General features: G+C 37.1%; 1 protein-coding gene across 2 annotated transcripts in view; it reads left to right on the top strand.

Annotated features, from left to right (window-relative positions):
- Positions 1–20,022, top strand: part of NSF (N-ethylmaleimide sensitive factor, vesicle fusing ATPase) — a 148,199-nt gene that overhangs the window by 87,320 nt on the left and 40,857 nt on the right. For both annotated transcript variants that reach the window (XM_027517364.1, XM_027517365.1), the window contains exons 10-13: positions 4,424–4,589; positions 5,605–5,679; positions 5,866–6,053; positions 13,186–13,281. In XM_027517364.1, the coding sequence (XP_027373165.1) occupies positions 4,424–4,589; positions 5,605–5,679; positions 5,866–6,053; positions 13,186–13,281 (525 nt within the window). The remainder of the gene's footprint in view (positions 1–4,423; positions 4,590–5,604; positions 5,680–5,865; positions 6,054–13,185; positions 13,282–20,022) is intronic.

Below are 20,022 nucleotides of genomic sequence, written 5' to 3'. Positions count from 1 at the left end.
CCATCATGTGGATGTACCATAGTTTGTTTATCCACTCACCCGCTAGAGGGCATTTGGGTTGATTCTAGTTTGGGGCAGTTACGAGCAGAGCTGTTGTAAACCCAGGATGGGACTTGCTTGATCATACTATGTTTTATCTGGTTTTTATTTTTTTTAAGTATATATTCAGGTGTGTTTTAGATCCTTCCCAATTTCCTTCAGGTCATTTTTAGAACCATTTTTCTTCCTCCTTCTGATACAGCATTTCATCTTTCATCTTTGTCATGTTTTCCTGATCCTGTTTTCTTTGGGTTGACTTTACTGGAATCATCTTCTGGTACTGTAGCCCAGAATCTGTCTGGCTTTTATATTCCTCCAGCTTAATTATATGATTCATCTCCTTACAGAATCTCATTTGCTGCTATACTCTGCCATTTGTAGGTAACTTTCACATCTATCTTTCTATCCTCTTTTGTTCAGTTTATATCTTGTTATCTGGAAGACATTTCTAACTAGATGTCCTGTTAACACTTCAGTCTTCTCATGGTAGAAACTTAAAAAAGAATTTTTTTCCCTTCCATCTTTTCCCTTCTGAAGCTTTCTTATCGTAATCACAGGTAATTTATTAACGATTGCTGTTACTTCCCCTTTCCTCTTGCAGGCAGTAACCAAACCTAAGACTTTTGTTTTTCAGTCATCACTACTCCTGTCACCAAAAGTCTCGTAAAGAGTGTGTTCACCTCATTTACGTTCCATTGTTTCTCGCTGACCTTCCAACTGCGTGTTTCTCCTTTTCCATCCTAAAGTCAGGATTAAAATCATCTTGTATAAAGAGCATTCTGCTTTTGCAGTTGTGTGTGTGTGTGTGTGCGTGTGCGCGCGCGCGTGTGTGTGTGTGTGTGTGTTTGATCTTCTCTGCTTCATTAGAAAGGCCTGTTTCTGGATTTTAGTCCCTCTTGTGACAGTACTGTAATTATTGTTTCTCATGTTAGGTAAATTTTATTATCCCCTTTATAGGGCCTGGATTTCCCCCTTAGCCTTCTGCTCAAGTGGCCCTGCATGCATCTGAATTCTTATCTGTTAGTTCTTCTCTTTCTCCTTCTATTTGCCTTTGCTCAGGAATAATTTCTCATACCCCACAAGAAGAATACCTGTTGTGTAGGAGGGCACAAAGTTGTGCTTGTAGATAATATGATTGTCTACATAGAACATTAAAAAAAATCAACTAAAAAAAGCATAAATAAGAGTAAAGTGTCAGATATAAAATAAATACAAAAAATTATTATCATTTCTACATATATACTGTTTCTGAAATATAATGTGAAAAGCCCATTTCATGATTGTAACCAAAAACCATAAATAGGAATCTTCAAGAAGAAATTTATATGACAAAAAGTACAAAACTTTATTGGGAGACATAAAAGCCTTAAATAGTTGGAGAGATATATTTAGAACTGAATAAACATGTCAGTACTTCCTAAACTAATTTAGAGATTAAATCCAATTTCAGTCAAAACTTGGCTTTTTGTTTGTTTTTAGTTGGAGAACGTATTTTTACTCTAGTAGAAGGATTCTAATAATCATGGGGCAGCAACCATGGTTGAAAGTAAGCAAGACAGTTATAATAAAGAAGAAAAAGGTATGGAGAGAAAGAGTTTGCCCCAGCTGCTACTGTCCATAGTATAGGCTGAAAATACCTATCATATGTAAAAATATAAAGCCTGATAGAAATAGTGTCTTGATGAAGAAAGGATTATTGAGTCAACAATTTTGGATCAGCTAAATATTTGAAGAATTACTTGGATTCTTGTGTGTGTGTGCTCAGTCACTAAGTCGTGTGCAACTCCTGTGACTCCATGGACTGTAGCCCTCCAGGCCCTGCTGTCCATGGGATTTTCCAAGCGAGAATATTGGAGTGGGTTGTCATGTCCTTCTCCAGGGAATCTTCCCAACCAAGGGATCGAACCTGCATCTCTTGCATTGGTGGGCAGATTCTTTACCACTGAACCACCTGGTTTGTATCATATATAAAAATTAAACTTCAGATAGATTAAAGAATTATACATAAAGTAAAAATTTACAAGAGAATAAAATGTAGGTGACTACCAGTGTCTGTAATAGGGGAAGATTTTAAAGATAAAAGTAACAGAAAACATCATAAAAATAAAAATTGATAATGTTGGCTGCTTAAATAGTAAAAATACATTTTTAAAAACCCTTTCATTTATCAAAAATATACCATGAGTGAAAGTCGTTCAGTCGTGTCCAAGTCTTTGCTACCCCATGGACTATACAGTCTATGGAATTCTCTAGGCCAGAATAGTGGAGTGGGTGGTCTTTCCCTTCTCCAGGGGATCTTCCTAACCCAGGAATAAAACCAGAGTCTCCTGCATTGCAGGTGGATTCTTTACCAACTGAGCTATCAGGGAAGCCAAAATATACCATAAGTAAAATTAAAAGCCAAAGGGCAAACTGGGATAAAATATGTATAACAAATACAATAATACCCTTAAATGTATAAAGAATTTTTATATATTGATAAAAATTATTAAATCCCAACAGAAAAATGTGCAGAGGACATGAACGAGTAATAAGAGAAAAGTTGACAATGGTAAAAAATATATATATATATGATTTTAAAAAGTACCAACCCCATCAGTAATTAGACAAGTGCCAATTAAAAATGATTGAAAAATACCATTATTCATCTGTCAGTTTGGGAACTACTTTTTACTTGTGGGGATATATCAAGATAGGCAGTGTTATATACTGTGGTAGGATTATTATAAAATGATAAAACCTATCTAGAAAAGATTTGAAAGCCTATTTCAAGAGCATTAAAATACTCAACACACCTTTTAACAATTTGCCTTCATGAAGTATTGTCAAAGATTTCAATATAAAAATGTTCATTGCAACAGCTTTTATAATGCAAAAAACTTAGAAATTACTAAGTCTGTGACAATAAAGAATTAATGTGGAATAGAGGAATTAAATTATGAAACCAGTCATACGATGAAATATAGGGGCATTAAAAATTGTATAGTTGTATACATTGTAATATAAAAATTATAATGTATACTTATAGGCATGGGAAAGAGCTTAAAATACTGATACCTGAACTGAAAAAAGGAATGCAAACTTTGAAGTAGTACCAAATTAATATCAGTTATTTCTTGCTAGTTGATTTTGGATGATTGTGATTTCTTTACATTTTTTGGTATTTTTCCAAGTTTTTATAGTGATCATGTATTTTGCAGTTAGAACCAAACATAATAAATTTAGATTTTTAAAGAAGAAACAGTTAATGTTCAAGCAAATGAAAGATGTAATGAGTTTCCAATTTTTTAATTAAGATAAATTAAAAACAAATCTAAAGAATGTTAACAGCATTTATCTTTAAGTGATATATTGATAATTTATTTTTAACTTATTTCTATTTGTTTTATAACTTTTGCTTAGTTAACATCTAATACTTTCATAATCAAAATTTTGTCTATTAAAAAAAATGATATCCTTGCTCGAGGTTTAGTGAATACCAGTCATATTTAATTTTGAATCTCATGGCCATCATTGATTTTGTCCATGTGTTGTTATATTTAGGTTATGTTTATTTTCACCTGTTTGTTTTACTAATTCCTAATGGTTTTAAAAAAAAGTCTCTACAATGCACTTCTGCCTTTGGTTCCTGACAAGAGACTTAATTACTTAAATATAAATTGCTAGAAGGTTCGTGATAACTTAACCTAATCACTGTTGGCATTTAAAAGTATCTGCATCTATTAGAAGTTCAAAATATATAAACCGATTTCTTTTTCATCATGACTCTATATCCAACAAAATAAAACAAATCACGATGTAGAGGAAACAGCACCTGCTTGACTGTGTTCTTTTGATAAATCATGTCGCTTTTCTCACTTCACTGTTCAGAAGAAGCAATCTCTTTTCATGTGATATAACTGGGTATGAATCAAGTTCAGTACCTTCTCCCGTTTGTCCAATTTCCAGTCCACCTCTGAGTGGAGTTCCTCTTTAGCTATATACTATGAGAAACATTAAGCCTACTGCTTTGGGGGCTATCCTCTCACCAAAACTCAGGGAAAATGGGAATGAGTTGAAATTCATGGAATTAAGAAATGTTTGAGAGTTCTTTCAAAGAATGAGGTAAGAAATGTGTGTGAATGAATAGGTATGATGGATATTCACTTATATCAGTATATAGTGTATGTTTTCATTTTATTTCTGTTAAATATGAGGTCTGGAATGCCTTTTCATTTTGCAGAATTCTTAGACTGCAGTTCCACCTTTGACAGGGCAGCAGCCATGATTATACTTGCTATATTTAATAGTCAAATGGAGTGAAAGCTTTGTTTTGCTTTCTTGATTGCCTTGTTTAATAATATATTCAAATTATGACCTTTAATGTAATTTCTTCCCTTACTAGCTTGGTGCTAACAGTGGTTTGCACATCATCATCTTTGATGAAATTGATGCCATCTGCAAGCAGAGGGGGAGCATGGCTGGTAGCACAGGGGTTCATGACACCGTTGTCAACCAGCTGCTGTCCAAAATTGATGGCGTAGAGCAACTGAACAACATCTTAGTCATTGGTATGTTTGCTTAATTAAAAAAATAAAGTACTGTGATTTCAAAAATATTAGATACACAGGTTCTAAATTCAGATTTGTGTAGCTTGTAATTTTATATGTAATTTTTGAGTGTAATTTTTATATGTAATTACATATAAAATTTACCTGCAATTTTATACAAACATTTTGGCCAGTGTTGCCAAATTAGAATCAAGTGATATTGAAGAATTTCATTGTTTTAATGTCTAGCCACAATAAACAAACTCTGGGCAAACTCTAGGCAAAGTTGGGCAAACTCCGGGAGATAGTGAGGGACAGAGAAGCCTGGCATGATGCAGTACATGGGGTCATAAAGAGTCGGACGCAGCTTAGCGACCGAACAATAACAACAAGTCACAAGAAGACAAATGAAAGATGAGTTCTAGTGACTCATGGCTTTAAACTTGTAGTTAACAGATGAAAAAGGCAGCACTGTGTAAGTGGTGGCTTTCACATTGGTTTCTGTGGGCCTCCAAGGGTCCTCAGAGGTTCTTCAGGTTCTGTGCAGGCCAGGGCAGATCGTGCATCCCTATTATAACTTACTTTTAACTGCTTATGTACTGAAGTTCTTCTTAAGTTGACTTTGAAAAAAAACACAAATTATGCTATTTATGAAGGTTGAACACCTTTCGCCTACAAAAAAGGGAAGGGATCTTGAGGTCAGATAGATGTTCACATTGCCCCCCTCTCACTTTGACAGCTTACCTACGCCGTTTGAACCTAAACTTTTCTTTTTAAATATTTGATGCTTTCATTACATTTATATTCCACTGGTGTATACAGTAGTGAAATACTAAGGCAAAGTCCCCAGATATATTTCTTAGGTTAAGAACAAATGGTATTTTTGAAAATCATTGCTTTTCTATTTGACTTTTTTAAAATTGTCCTCTTAGCTTGTCAGGGAAATTCTTGCAACTATTCTTGCATATGCTAAAAGGGCATTTTATCTTATTTTTGAATTCTGATCATTTGTGTATTGTTTAACACCTGTGCTCAGGAATGACCAACAGACCAGATCTGATCGATGAGGCTCTCCTTCGACCTGGAAGACTGGAAGTTAAAATGGAGATAGGTAAATAGCTCTGTCACTGATTGGGGTAGGGGGTTGTAATTAGAGTTCATTAGCAGGAGCAAAATCATATACCTTAATATTTGTTAGAAAACTTGTATATCATGAAAAGCAGATATTTATATACTTGAGTGGCTATAAGAAAAGCATTAGGATTATAATTATCTATTTTATTTCCAATGTTATCAGGCTTACCAGATGAGAAAGGCCGATTACAGATCCTTCACATCCATACAGCAAGGATGAGAGGGCATCAGTTACTCTCTGCTGACGTAGACATTAAAGAACTGGCCGTAGAGACCAAGAACTTCAGCGGCGCTGAACTGGAGGGTCTGGTGCGAGCAGCACAGTCCACTGCTATGAATAGACACATAAAGGTCAGTAAATCAACTGCCAGATTAGGAGTCTACAGCCCTGTAAGTCCTGTGCTAGTATTCTTCCTCTTCTTTCAAGCATTCCAAGGGCCAGACTAATACTGACTGACTTTTGATGGAGAACAGACATGATGAAAGGTATTAATTAATTGTCAACTGCTACGTCTTCAGAGTAGTTGGAAAAAAGATAATGGTAGCACCTGCCCCGTGGAAACTACTGACCCATTTAACTTAGGTTGCCCCCATTTGATGCAGATATGTGAAGATGGTGATTCTGAAGAATTGTTTAAAAACTTGTGCTGTGTTGACTTGTAACATGTCATAGGAAGTTGGATGTCCTGCATGCTAGAATTATATTAAATACCTGCTTGCTGTTTTCAAAGTATTAAGCTGGAGACACAAAGGTAATGAAACACAGCCTCTTCCCACAAAGAATAGACAGGGAAATGGATGTGTTTGCAAATTAATACAATAATGTTATTGATGCTTTAGGAGAAATACATACAAAGGATACTTTTATTTTGGTAAATAAAGCTTGATAAAGTGCATTTAATCCTTTGTCATCCCTTCTCTTCAGGTTTTACTTACCCCTGTAGTTTGATGACTCCCAGATTTGTGTCTCATCTTTTAAAAGTGTATTTCTCCCACTTTCAGTTTTATACCTGGATGTTTTATCAGGTCTCGGATTTAATATTCCAAAACCAAATTCACTTTTTTTTTTTTTTTTTACTACTTTCCTTCCTGCTCCTACTTCCCTATTTATCCCAATTTCCTAGGCTTAAAAATCCAAGATTATCTTTGATTTCTACCAGTCTACTGCATCCTCTTCCTGACCCAGGGATCGAACCCAGGTCTCCTGCATTGCAGGCAGACACTTTAACCTCTGAGCCACCAGGGAAGCCCCTACTGTGTCCTCCCTCAAGTTATTTGCCAGATTTTGTCTGTTCTATCTTGACAGTATCTTTCAGATCTCATTGCACCACTGATCTTCTGTTTGATTAATCTTCCTGTTTCATAGCATTCTCTTCAGAACCTTTCAGCAACTAACCATGATCTACAGAACAAAGAACAGATGTCTTAGCCTGGTCTTTAAGGTCCTTTTAGACATGACCTTAAATTGGCCCTTCTTGATGTGTTCTCAGTTATTCTTCATACACTTCAGCCAAGCTGAAATATTTACCAGTCATCATATAGTAATGTATTTTACTACTTCTCTGATGTTGCTTTTTTTTTTTTTTATGCTTTACTGAGAATCTTTACCCTCTATGTTGCTTATCTTTTCTTTTGTTCTTTTTTGGCTGTGCCACAAAGCATATGGAATCTTAGTTCCCTGACCAGAAATCGAACCCACACCCCCTGCATTGGAAGCACAGAGTCTTAACCACTGGACAGCCAGGGAAGTCCCTACTTATCTTTTTGATACCTGACTCATGTACCACCACTTTCTTCAAAAAATTTTCATACCTGACTCATGTACCACCACTTTCTTCAAAAAAATTTTTTTCTCCCTTTCAAGAATGATGTGTTCTCTTCCTTCTTGAACTAGTAATGTATCAGGAATTCCCTGGTGGTCCAGTGATTAGGACTTGGTGCTTTTACTGTCATGGCCCAGGTTCAGTCCCTGGTTGGAGAGCTGAGATCCAATAAGCCCCATGGCATGGCCGAAAAAAAAAAAAAAGAAATATTAATAGTAATGTATCATTTATGATACCTTTTGGTGACTTTCAGTCAATGGATTTATTTAGCCTACTGTATGCCAGACACTATGCTAAGGGTTACTGCTCCCATTTCCTCCCTTGAGCAGCTCACAGTCTAATCCTCCACATACAGTAATAGAAAGTACATTCAAGGTAAGAAAGCGAAAAGGTGTCAGGTGCAGTCAGCTTATCAAGTGAGAGGAGCTTTCACAGAGGAATTTCTGGGTGAACGTGTTTCCTGGTGGGGCAGGCATTTTAGGCAGAAAGAACAACATGTGCAAAGGAACAGAGACACAATAGCATGGTGTGTTAAGCATAATTCAGTATTGCTTCAGCATAAAAGGTAGGGAAGGGGAGGTAGAGATGTGGTGGGGGATAAGTCGGGAGGCTAAAGCTGGGGATGGAACACAAAGAGCCTTTTATATTGTGCTCAGAAGTATGGACGCCTTTTCTATGAGTAGTGCTAAGTCACTGAAGAGTTGTAAGAATAGCAGTGGCATAGTGTTAAAACATAAGCTCACTCTGGCAGCTGTGTTGAGTGGAGTATTTAGGGGAGTGAAGTTGGCGACATGAGACAAGAGAGGGGAAATTGTGTAACAGTTCACTCAGGAAATAATAAAAGCCTAACAGTCGGGTTGAGTATGTTTTGTTTGGGTATACCCTAGCAATGGTTTTAAACCAAGGGTCGGTAAACTATGGTCCACGGGCCATATCCAGCCAACTGTCAGTTTTTAGAAATAGAGTTTTTGGGAACACAGACCCACCTGTTCATTTATGTGTTTTATGTAGCTGCTTTCATGCTGCAGTGGCAGAATTAAGTATCTGCAACAGAAACTGCGTGGCCCACAGAGCCTAAAATATTTACTGTCTAGCCCTTCATGAAAAAAGGTTGTCGACCCTTGTTTTAGACTTGAAGTCCTTATCTTACTCATTTCTGAATCTCTCACAGTATCTAGGTCTTGATACTGAGAATATGGTAGCTGCTTAGTAAATATTTTTTAAATTAGTAAATATGTATTCTGAATCAAACTATCCATAAATCATAATTAATTCCCTTGCATAACATAATTGACTTTGTTCTCTCCTAAGAATGCCATAATGCAAGGGTCCCCAACCCCCTGGGCCAGGGACTGGTACTAGTTCATGGTCCATTAGGAACTGGACCACAGAGCAGGAGGTGGTCAAGGGAGCGAAGCTTCATCTGTCATTCCCTGTTGCTTACAGTACCACCTGAACCCTCTCCCATTTGTGGAAAAATTGTCCTCTACAAAAGCAGTCCCTGGTGCCAAAAAGGTTGGGGATGACTGCCGTAATGGAAGAGGCCACTTTAGACAAGGTGTTACACGTGTTTAAAATACTGGAGACCCACCCTGTGGCGAGGAGGATAGTGGTACTACTGCTTTAAAAAACAAAACAAAAGACCCCGAGAATGCAAGACTAGATAGTGCTGGAGCCTTTATAGGTGGATCTACTCATTTCATTCATCCATTCTTCCTCCTTGCTGTAAGAAATGTCTTAGGAAAAGTGATAAAGTGACGGTGACTTCAAGAGAAATTATATAAATGTTGTGGAAACTGCTCCCTGCTGTACTGATCTTTCACCTCAGTTCACCATCAGTGCTTCTTGATACTGTAATCCACAATTACTAGTTTATTAGTTATCAGATTTTTCATATGCATTAGCTACTGGATTTTTATCTTATTTAGTCATTTGTCATTTTTATCACAATAGCCTTATCCCCAAATGTCTCTAAAGCCGTTCTTAAGAAACGTGCTTTCTTCCAGCATGTATTGGATTTATTTACACACAAGGCAATGAGGAATGGTGGGATGGTGACAGGTTTTGTAGTCAGAAGGTGTGGTTATGTGTTACAGTTCTTTCTACATTTTTGTTTCTAATTTGTCAAGAGGAAATAACTATTTCATCAAGTTTTTGTGAAAATAAAATCAAATACTGTTTGTGAAAGTGCCCTACAGACTATATAAATGTTTGTTGTTATTTCCATTTTTGTTATTATGGCTACTTTGAGAATATATATATATATATATATTTGAGAATATATAATATATATCCTTTTCCATATCTGAGTTTTTAACAATTTTTGTTAACTATTTGTAGTTATAATATTTCTAATTTAAAGCTAAAATGTTTAACCACCACTGTACAGAATGTATTATCCTTTAGATTTGCAAGTAAGAAGTAGTACAAATAGTGGACATTATTTCCCTCACTTTTTCCATGTGGATAAATTATCTTTAAACTTAAGTGATGCATATAGCCTTGTGACCAACACTTTTTGTACCAAACAGCTTTTGATTATTTTGAGTATCTGTGGAATATCCAATGCAAAGGACTTCATAGGTACTTCAGGAAAGGGAGAGATGTGTAAGACACTAAGCTCAGAAAAGAAAGCGTACTATTTGCTCTCTTTTCTGCATTTAAAAAAAAAACTGCACTGCCCAGGTCTTTAAACGTTGTTTTCCCAGCTGGACTCTTCCTCACTTGAACAAAAAGCACGCAGTTTTAGTATTCTCATTGCTGTATAAATTCAGAGCTTTATTAGTAGTAATTGATGAATAGGTATTTAATTTGAAACTTAATGACTTACAGTTGGTGTAGAACTTACGCACAACATTCCTCTGTTTATTATGACGTTCTTCCTTTGTATTATAAAAAGCCATTGAGAATTTCCTGGCGATCCAGTTGGTTAGGACTCCGCGCTTTCACTGCCAGGGCCTGGGTTCAGTCCCTAGTTGGGGAACTAAGATCCTGTTAACTGCATGGCGTGGCCAAATGAATAAATAACTGAAGCCATTACTAGTGTTATATTGCTGCTTTTTCAAAATAATCAGACTTGACAAAGTCAGATGGAATAAACTAAACACGTCTTCCCTGTTAACCTGTTTTTTTCAGGTTTTCTGAAACAAGTGGAAGATCCAGTCACAAACTCCTGATGTTCATGTCATTTATACTTAGACCCATGTTTGTGGTCACCTAAAATTCATGTGACATCTGGTTGTTTTTAGCTGAAAGGAATTTCTGCTTCAGGTAGAGAAGATTCATAACCCAAATTTCTTCTGTGCTGATCTGTTATAAGGAAATAAATTCAGGACGCACGTGCACCTTATAAAGGAATCAAAACTGATTTATGTTTATAGAATTTCAATAAAATTATTTTTTATTTTCTGTAGAATTTTGATTGATTAAGGTCATTCTACCCTTAATTTAAGAGGAATGATAAGAACTTTGAAAGGTCAGATTTAAAAGGTTATTAAATTTAAGGGTGACCACTGGATATTTGCTAGTGTTGAAATACAAGTTTATTAGTTTCTGCAGGTATAAGCTGAAAGATGTTGCCTCTTCTATATTGATTAGCTGTTATAAATAAAATTCAGAAAAAATTGATCTAATTCAGACAAGTGAGAAAAGTTTTGCTGAATGAATAAAAATTCAGAATTGTAGATTTTTAAAGTTTTTTAAATTTTTGAAAAAATAGTAAAAGTAAACCAAGAGAAGTCCTTAAGAAACTTATTTTAATGAATAGGTAGAAAAAGTTTATAACTATAATATTGCTTACGTACAATTAGGTAACTTATAAAATTCATGGAGGCCTGAAAACAGCCTGTTCTAAAATAACTGTCCCTCAACCATCTTAATTCACCTTAGTTCATTGAGTGAGTCCTTTCTTAATAGTAAAAATATGAGTTTCACACTTGTTGCAGTCCTAGAATCTCTTATTTTCCAGCAAATGCCAAAAGATAGACAAGATTTTCCTTTCATATTGCTATATGTTTCTGTCATTTGAATGCAGGTTCACTCTAAGAGGAAATCATAATAGTATTTCATAACACTGCTACGAAAACACTGGCCCATGCCTCCCTATGTACACACGAGAATCATTTTCTGGGGTAATGATAACCAGGTAGATTTTTGAAGGCGTGGTTACATTGTCTCCTAGTTTCTAGTGTTTATTTCTGTTCCTTTTACAGGTGAACTGTTTTTGTCTCTCGGAAAGGTTCTAGAAATTTCTCTTCACCTTTGGTGCTCTGATAGCTTGCAGTAGTGTGTCTAGACAGGTGTAAGTCTCTTCCTGTTTGCCCTGATTACTCATTGAAACCTTTAAACTGCAAAGGTACACCTTTCTTCAGCTAGGGAAATTTTTTTCTTCTTTTATTTTTTTTTCTCTATCATTCTTTCTCTCCGCTCCTCCCTCTGAGACTAGGAATCTAATTGTCTTAGATTAGGAAGTTAAAACTTCCAAATTGATGTTCCCTGCTTTTGAACCTTTCTCTCTCACTTTCTGTGATTTCATGGGATTTGGGGCAGGAAGGGAGATAAATAAGTGTATTTTGTTTGCTGTCTTGTTCCAGTTTTCTGACAGTTCTTTTTATCCCATAAGGCTGAGATTTTATAAAATGTCATTTTATTTGTCTCAGCAGTCAGTTTCTAAGGGACATGACTCATATTTTATAATAATCTTTAGAAGGTTGATATTGCTTAACATAGTTTGGTTTTATAGTCAGATTTTTTGAAGATAGGTTTTTAAAAAAAACAACAACAACAACAACAAAAACCCATAGTACCATTTTAAAAATTAGACTCACTTGCCTTGTGCTATTGGGAGTGAGCCCAGTCACATTAAAAAGTGTGTTGGTATCTCATTCACTCATCAGGTACAGGCAGCTCCAAGTGCTGATAAAGGCCTTGATGCTTCTCCAGACGTCTGTTCTGTGTAGGAGCTCCAGGTGCAAAGAGCAGAGTATTTGGAACTGGCACACAGAGTCATGAGCACAAAGTATGAGTAAAAACCAAAGTCGCAGGTCCTTGGTCTCCCAGGGTAATGGCTCACAAACCACTGAGCATCAGAACCACCTGTGCACTTTACAAAAATATATTTATATATTTTTATTCCTGTACCCTCTTCTGGACCTGTTAAGTCAAAATCCTACAGGTTTGAACTGGGCATCTGTGTGTGTGTGTGTGTGTGTATCATTCTGATAGGCAGCCAAGGATGAGAACCACCTTCTTAGAGACCCCCCCCCTTTATATTTTCTTCTCTTTGTGCCTCATTTTGGGGGAAAAAATGGCTATCTAATGCTCTTCAGTATAGATATGTCATAATTCACTTAACTGGTACCCTCTCCATGGACTTCTAATGTACTTCCTGTCTTCTTATAGCTTCTTTATAGCTCTTAGAGATTGCTATAGTAGATCTCCTGGTGCATCCAACTTTGTGCACATTTGTGAGTATATTCATGGGATAAACACCTAGAAGTGGAACCGTTCGGGCAAAGGACGTATATATGTTTGTGAATTTGTTTTTTATGTTTTTTATTATGTGAAAATAGGCCTTTTAAATCCTCAGGTGTTATACTCTTAGGCTGAAAATATTCTTTAATCTTGGAAGTCCTTTACACTTTGTTTTCATTTCTGATTAGGCCAGTACTAAAGTGGAAGTGGACATGGAGAAAGCAGAGAGCCTGCAGGTGACAAGAGGGGACTTCCTTGCTTCTTTGGAAAATGATATCAAACCAGTGAGTACAAATATCAAGTGATGCGTAAGTCAAAAAAATAACAAATCAGGAGAAAAATAAGTGCTGTTTTACCCTGTATTTTGGAAGATTATATCGTGTAGTTTTTTTAAAAAACATAAAATCTCAATAGTGTAACTGTCCAGTGTAAGAAACATCTGTTCAGTAACTCTGTGCTGTTCTGTTGCTCAGTCGTGTCTGACTCTTTGCAACTGCATGGACCCATGGACTGTAGCCCGCCAGGTTACTCTGTCCATGGAGATTCTCCAGGCAAGAATACTGGAGTGGGTTGCCATGATCTCCTCCAGAGGACCTTCCCAACCCAGAGATCGAACCCAGGTCTCCCACATTGCAGGTGGATTCTTTACTGTCTGAGCCACCAGGGAAGCCAAGACTTACTGAAATATTTCCCATGATAGGGAGCTCACCATCCTATAAGTCAGGCCATTCAGTTTTGAGACTTTCTAGCAGTTAGTTCTTAAATTGCTTTGAACTAGTTTTTCATTGGTTCTTTGTATGTCTGAAGCTACAGAAAACTAAATTCATCCTGATTCATCCATCCTTCATATATGGTTACTGACATTTAAAATTAACTCTCATCTCTTTTATACCTTTCCCCAACTTCTTCTAGGGCATTCCTTTCTCTTGCTCAACATCTCTAGTTCCTCTCACTATTCTCGGTTCTGAAACTTTTAATTATGCCCAGTGCTCTTTTTAAAAAAGGTCAGTTTTCTTAAAATATACTTAAAACTCAACAGTCATAGTTGGAGTTATAGTCGGAGCATATATTATAAGGTACATTAACCTGTTTCCTGTAAAACAACCACTCATATTTGAGTAACTATATTAGTACAAAAATAAATTGTAGAAAGGCCTCTTAAAAAGGTGTGTATGCTTTTCTCTTTCTTAAATGGACCTTGGGTGCACGGAATTGGATTCATCTTAATCTTTAATTGACGACATACAGTCATTAGTCTACAATGTATAAAATAAAATGTAGTATATATCAATTTTCTGAGACTTTCTGTTTTGTTACATATTTTATTATCAGGAGTCATCTGTATGATTTTCTGTGCTATATTTCATTTATTTTCATTGCCGAATAATATTCCATTGTGCGACTGCCATAGTTTGTCTATTTTCCTGTCAATGGACAGTTGGAATATTACCAGTTTTCTGTTATTTCAAACAGGTGCTGCTAAGGCATCCTTGAGTGAGTTTCTCCTAGACATATATTTAGGAATAAAATTTCTGGGTTATTGGAAATATGAATGTCCAACCTTGAACTAGGAATTTCAAAATGTTTTCCCAGTGGTCAAACCAATAAACACTTCCTCCAATAATGTAAAGAAAAGTGAAAGTTGCTCAGTCGTGTCTGACTCTTTGCAACCCCATGAACTATACAGTCCATGGAATTCTCCAGGCAAGAATACTGGAGTGGGTAGCCATTCCCTTCTCCAGGGGATCTTCCCAACTCAAGGATCGAACTCAGGTCTCCTGCATTGCATGCCAGTTCTTTACCAGCTGAGCCACAAGGGAAGCCCCCGATAATGTAAAAGAGATCCTATTCTCTACATCCTGTACAGCAGTTGGTATTGTCAGACTGAATTTTTGCCATTCAGTTAGATATAAAAATTGGAGAAAGAAATGGCAACCTGCTGCAGTACTCTTGCCTGGAAAATCCCATGGACGGAGGAGCTACATTCCATGGGGTCACAGAGTTGGACACAACTGAGCGACTTCACTTCCACTTTCACTATTCTTTCTAGATATAAAAATGGGATCTCATTTTTGTCTTAATTTGCATTTCACTGATTACCTGTGAATGAATTATTTCTTCATATGTTTGTCAGCCATATGAGAATCTAATATGATATGCCGTTCATGTCTTTTGCCTATTTTTCTGTTGTTTGTTTTTATTTGATTTGTATAAATTCTTCATATATCCTTGACAATAGTTATTTGTTGCACTTATCTCCTTTAAAGACAGAAGTTAACTTGTTTTAGCCCTGTCTGCTTTTTTTTAATGACTGTTGTGACTTTTAAATATAAAATATTTCAGCAGTGGAAATGGTTTACTATTTTGCTGTTGTTATTCATAATAGTTACCAAAAATATTAGAGCCCTGCATAACCAAACTATCTTAAAATTTTTTAAAGCAAGTAATTTGGCTATAAGGAGGAGGCAATTATGACAACTTAGTTAAGTAAGCAGTAACTTACTTTTATTTATTCCAGGAGTCTGGGGGATAAAATGAAAAGTGAATGACAGGATAAGTAAGGATGACTATATATGTTATGTAATAGTTAAAGAGGGTCACTGTTTTCTGGTTCAGGTATCTTAACACTGCTATGAGGCTTGGGAGTATATATCTTGGGTAATTAAAGACAAAAACCAGCCAATATACATATTTTCTACAACAGCCTTCCAGTCAGTATTTATTAGGCTCTTCCCTTGTAACTTTTTATAGGGCCATTGAATTTACCATATCTGGAACAGGGAGTACTCAGGAATCAAAGCACTAGTGTATGAAAAGACCAAAGAGTAGTCTGAAAAGTGATTTGGTAGCAAGGTGATCGAGTGATGAGACCACTGTATACTGTTTAGAGACAATATTACAAAGGAAGACTTTCTATGAGGAGCATGTTCTAAAGAACTGTTAAGATTTTTCCATAATTGGGGAATGAAAAATTAACTTGAGGATTGTGATAATTTTTTTTAATTCAAAATTCTCAAGGTATATGACTTTTACATTACACTGGGTTTTATTTTCCTACTCATTTCTTCTGCTAACCTTATGGAAGTGCTATTCAATTAAGTAAATAGCTACTAAAGTTTTAAACTGCTTTTGGCAGCTGGTTTGATGGGAGTTGCAATTTGAGATTAGAAGCTGAAAATGAAGAGGGATGTGATTTAAGCCCCAATATATAGTGCAAATAAAGTTATAATATATAGCAATCACTTTCCTTTCCTTACCCTTCAGTCTTTCATTACCTCTGCTCATTTCTCCTGCTTGCTAAATCTTACATTTATACATACACTTACCTTGGTGAAATTGACTTATGTCCTCTACCACCAGACTCATGTGGACAAGATTGCCTCATTACCACTTCACACTTTTAAAAGTTTTTACTTTTATTTATTATTTTTTATTGGACTGTAATTCCTTTACAGGGTTGTGTTTCTGCTGTACAATGAGGTGAATCAGCTGTCAGTTCAGTTCAGTCGCTCAGTCATGTTCGACTCTATGTGACCCCATGGACGCAGCACGTCAAGGCCTCCCTGTCCATCATCAGCTCCCGGAGTTTACTCAAACTCATATCCATTGAGTTGGTGATTCTATCCAACCATCTCATCCTCTCTCATCCCCTTCTCCCCCTGCCTTCAATCTTTCCCAGTATCGGGGTCTTTTCAAAATGAGTCAGTTCTTCAGATGAGGTGGCCAAAGTATTGGAGTTTCAGCTTCAGCATCAGTTCTTCCAATGAACACCCAGGACTGATCTCCTTTAGGATAAACTGGTTTTATCTCCTTTCTGTCCAAGGGACTCTCGAGTCTTCTCCAACACCACAGTTCAAAAGCATCAGTTCTTCAGCATTCAGCTTGGTTTATAGTCCAACTCTCACATCTATACATGACTACTGGAAAACCATGGCTTTGACTAGACTGACCTTTGTTGGCAAAGTAATGTCTCTGCTTTTTAATGTGCTGTCTAGATTGGTCATAACTTTCCTTCCAAGGAGCAAGCATCTTTTAATTTCATGGCTGCAGTCACCATCTGCAGTGATTTTGGAGACCCCCAAAATAAAATCTGTCACTGTTTCCACTGTTTCCCCATCTGTTTGCCATGAAGTGATAGAACCAGATGCCATGATCTTCGTTTTCTGAATGTTGAGCTTTAAGCCAACTTTTTCACTTTCCTCTTTCACTTTCATCAAGAAGCTCTGTAGTTCTTCTTTGCTTTCTGCCATTGAGGTTATTGATATTTCTCCTGGCTATCTTGATTCCAGCTTGTGCTTCATCCAGCCCAGCGTTTCTCATGATGTATTCTGCATAGAAGTTAAATAAGCAGGGTGACAATATACAGCCTTGACATACTCCTTTTCCTATTTGGAACTAGGCTGTTGTTCCATGTCCAGTTCTAACTGTTGCTTCCTGACCTGCATACAGACTTCCTGCAAGAGGCAGGTCAGGTGGTCTGGTATTCCTAACTCTTGAAGAATTTTCCAGTTTGTTGTGATCCACACAGTCAAAGGCTTTGGCATAGTCAATAAAGCAGAAATAGATGTTTTTCTGGAACTTTCTTGCTTTTTCAATGATCCAGTGGATGTTGGCAATTTGATCTCTGGTTCCTCTGCCTTTTCTAAAACCAGCTTGAACATCTGGAAGTTCACGGTTCATGTACTGATGAAGCCTGGCTTGGAGAATTTTGAACATTACTAGTGTGTGAGATGAGTGCAGTTGTGTGGTAGTTTGAGCATTCTTTGACATTGCCTTTCTTTGGGATTGGAATGAAAACTGACCTTCTCCAGCCCTGTGGCCACTGCTGAGTTTTCCAAATGTGCTGGCATATTGAGTGCAGCCCTTTCACAGAATTGTCTTTTAGGATTTGAAAGAGCTCAACTGGAATTCCATCACCTCCACTAGGTTTGTTCGTAGTGATGCTTCCTAAGGCCCACTTGACTTCACATTCCAAGATGTCTGGCTCTAGGTGTGTGATCACACCATTGGGATTATCTGGGTCATGAAGCTCTTTTTTGTACAGTTTTTCTGTGTATGCCACCTGTTCTTAATATCTTCTGCTTCTGTTAGGTCCATACCATTTCTGTCCTTTTATCGTGCCCATCTTTGCATGAAGTGTTCCCACACTATCTCTAATTTTCTTGAGGAGATCTCTAGTCTTTCCCATTCTATTGTTTTCCTCTATTTCTTTGCACTGATCACTGAGGAAGGCTTTCGTATCTCTTCTTGCTATTCTTTGGAACTCTTCATTCAAATGGGTATATCTTTCCTTTTCTCCTTTGCCTTTCGCTTCCCTTCTTTTCACAGCTGTTTGTAAGGCCTCCTCAGACAACCATTTTGCCTTTTGGATTTCTTTTTCTTGGGGATAGTCTTGATCCCTGCCTCCTGTACAATGTCATGAACCTCCATCCGTAGTTCTTCAGGTACTCTATCAGATCTAATCCCTTGAATCTATTTGTCACTTCACTGTATAATCGTAAGGGATTTGAGTTAGGTCATACCTGAATGGTCTAGTGGTTTTCCCCACTTTCTTCAATTTAAGTCTGAATTTGGCAATAAGGAGTTCATGATCTGAGCCACAGTCAGCTCCCAGTCTTGTTTTTGCTGACTGTATAGAGCTTCTCCATCTTTGGCTGCAAAGAATATAATCAGTCTTATTTCGGTATTGACCATCTGGTGATGTCCATGTGTAGAGTCTTGTGTTGTTGGAAAAGGGTGTTTTCTGTGACCAGTGCGTTCTCTTGGCAAAACTCTATTAGTTTTTGCCCTGCTTCGTTCTGTACTCCAAGGCCAAATTTGCCTGTTACTCCATGTATTTCTTGACTTCCTACTTTTGCATTCCAGTCCCCTATATTGAAAAGGACATCTTTTTTGGCTGTTAGTTCTAGAAGATCTTGTAGGTCTTCATAGGACTGTTCAGCTTCAGCTTCTTCAGCATTACTGGTCGGGGCATAGACTTGGATTACTGTGATCCTGAATGGTTTGCCATTGTGTCGTTTTTGAGATTGCATCCAAGTACTGCATTTTGGACTCTCTTGTGAACTGTAATGGCTACTCCATTTCTTCTGAGGGATTCTTGACCATTATATCTTGTAGATATAATGGTCGTCTGAGTTAAATTCACCCATTCCAGTCCATTTTAGTTCGCTGATTCCTAAAATGTTGACATTCACTCTTGCCATCTCCTGTTTGACCACTTCTAATTTGCCTTGATTCATGGACCTAACATTCCAGGTTCCTCTGCAATATTGCTCTTTATAGCATCAGACTTTGCTTCCATCACCAGTCATATCCACAACTGGGTGTTGTTTTTGCTTTGGCTCCGTCTCTTCAGTCTTTCTGGAGTTATGTCTCCACTGGTCTCCAGTAGCATATTGGGCACCTACCAACCTGAGGAGTTCATCTTTCAGTGTCCTATCTTTTTGCATTTTCATACTGTTCGTGGGATTCTCAAGGAAAGAACACTGAAATGGTTTGCCATTCCCATCTCCAGTGGACCACATTCTGTCAGAACTCTCCACCATGACCCATCTGTCTTGGGTGGCCCTATGTGGCATGGCTCATAGTTTCATCGAGTTAGACAAGAATCAGCTATATATTTACTTAAATCCCCTCCCTCTTGGACCTCCCTCACACCCACCCCTCCATCCCACCCATCTAGGTCATTACAGAGCCCTAGTACAATTTCATATTTCCATTTTAATCCCTGACACCTACAGTCGGTGTTAGGGTAGTATCTCTGTGTGCTGAGTCAACCATTTTCATTTTCTAAATCCATATTCTGCCTTTTTCCCTTTGTTCTTAACAGAAACAGCCCATGTCCTCCTTACAAAAACAAGCACGTTGGAACATACCCTATCTCAGAGATTGAGAGGGCTTGGGCTGTCATAGAATCTGAGCCTAGAATCTATTTCTTATTCCAAATCTATTTCTTATTCTAAAATTTATTTCTATTTCCCCCAAATTGGGTAAAAAGTTGAGTGAGAAATTATAAAACAGTTTTG

This window comes from Bos indicus x Bos taurus, chromosome 19 (assembly GCF_003369695.1).
Source record: "Bos indicus x Bos taurus breed Angus x Brahman F1 hybrid chromosome 19, Bos_hybrid_MaternalHap_v2.0, whole genome shotgun sequence".
Classification (NCBI taxonomy): Eukaryota; Metazoa; Chordata; class Mammalia; order Artiodactyla; family Bovidae; genus Bos; species Bos indicus x Bos taurus.
This window is presented reverse-complemented; position numbering and strand designations above follow the sequence as displayed.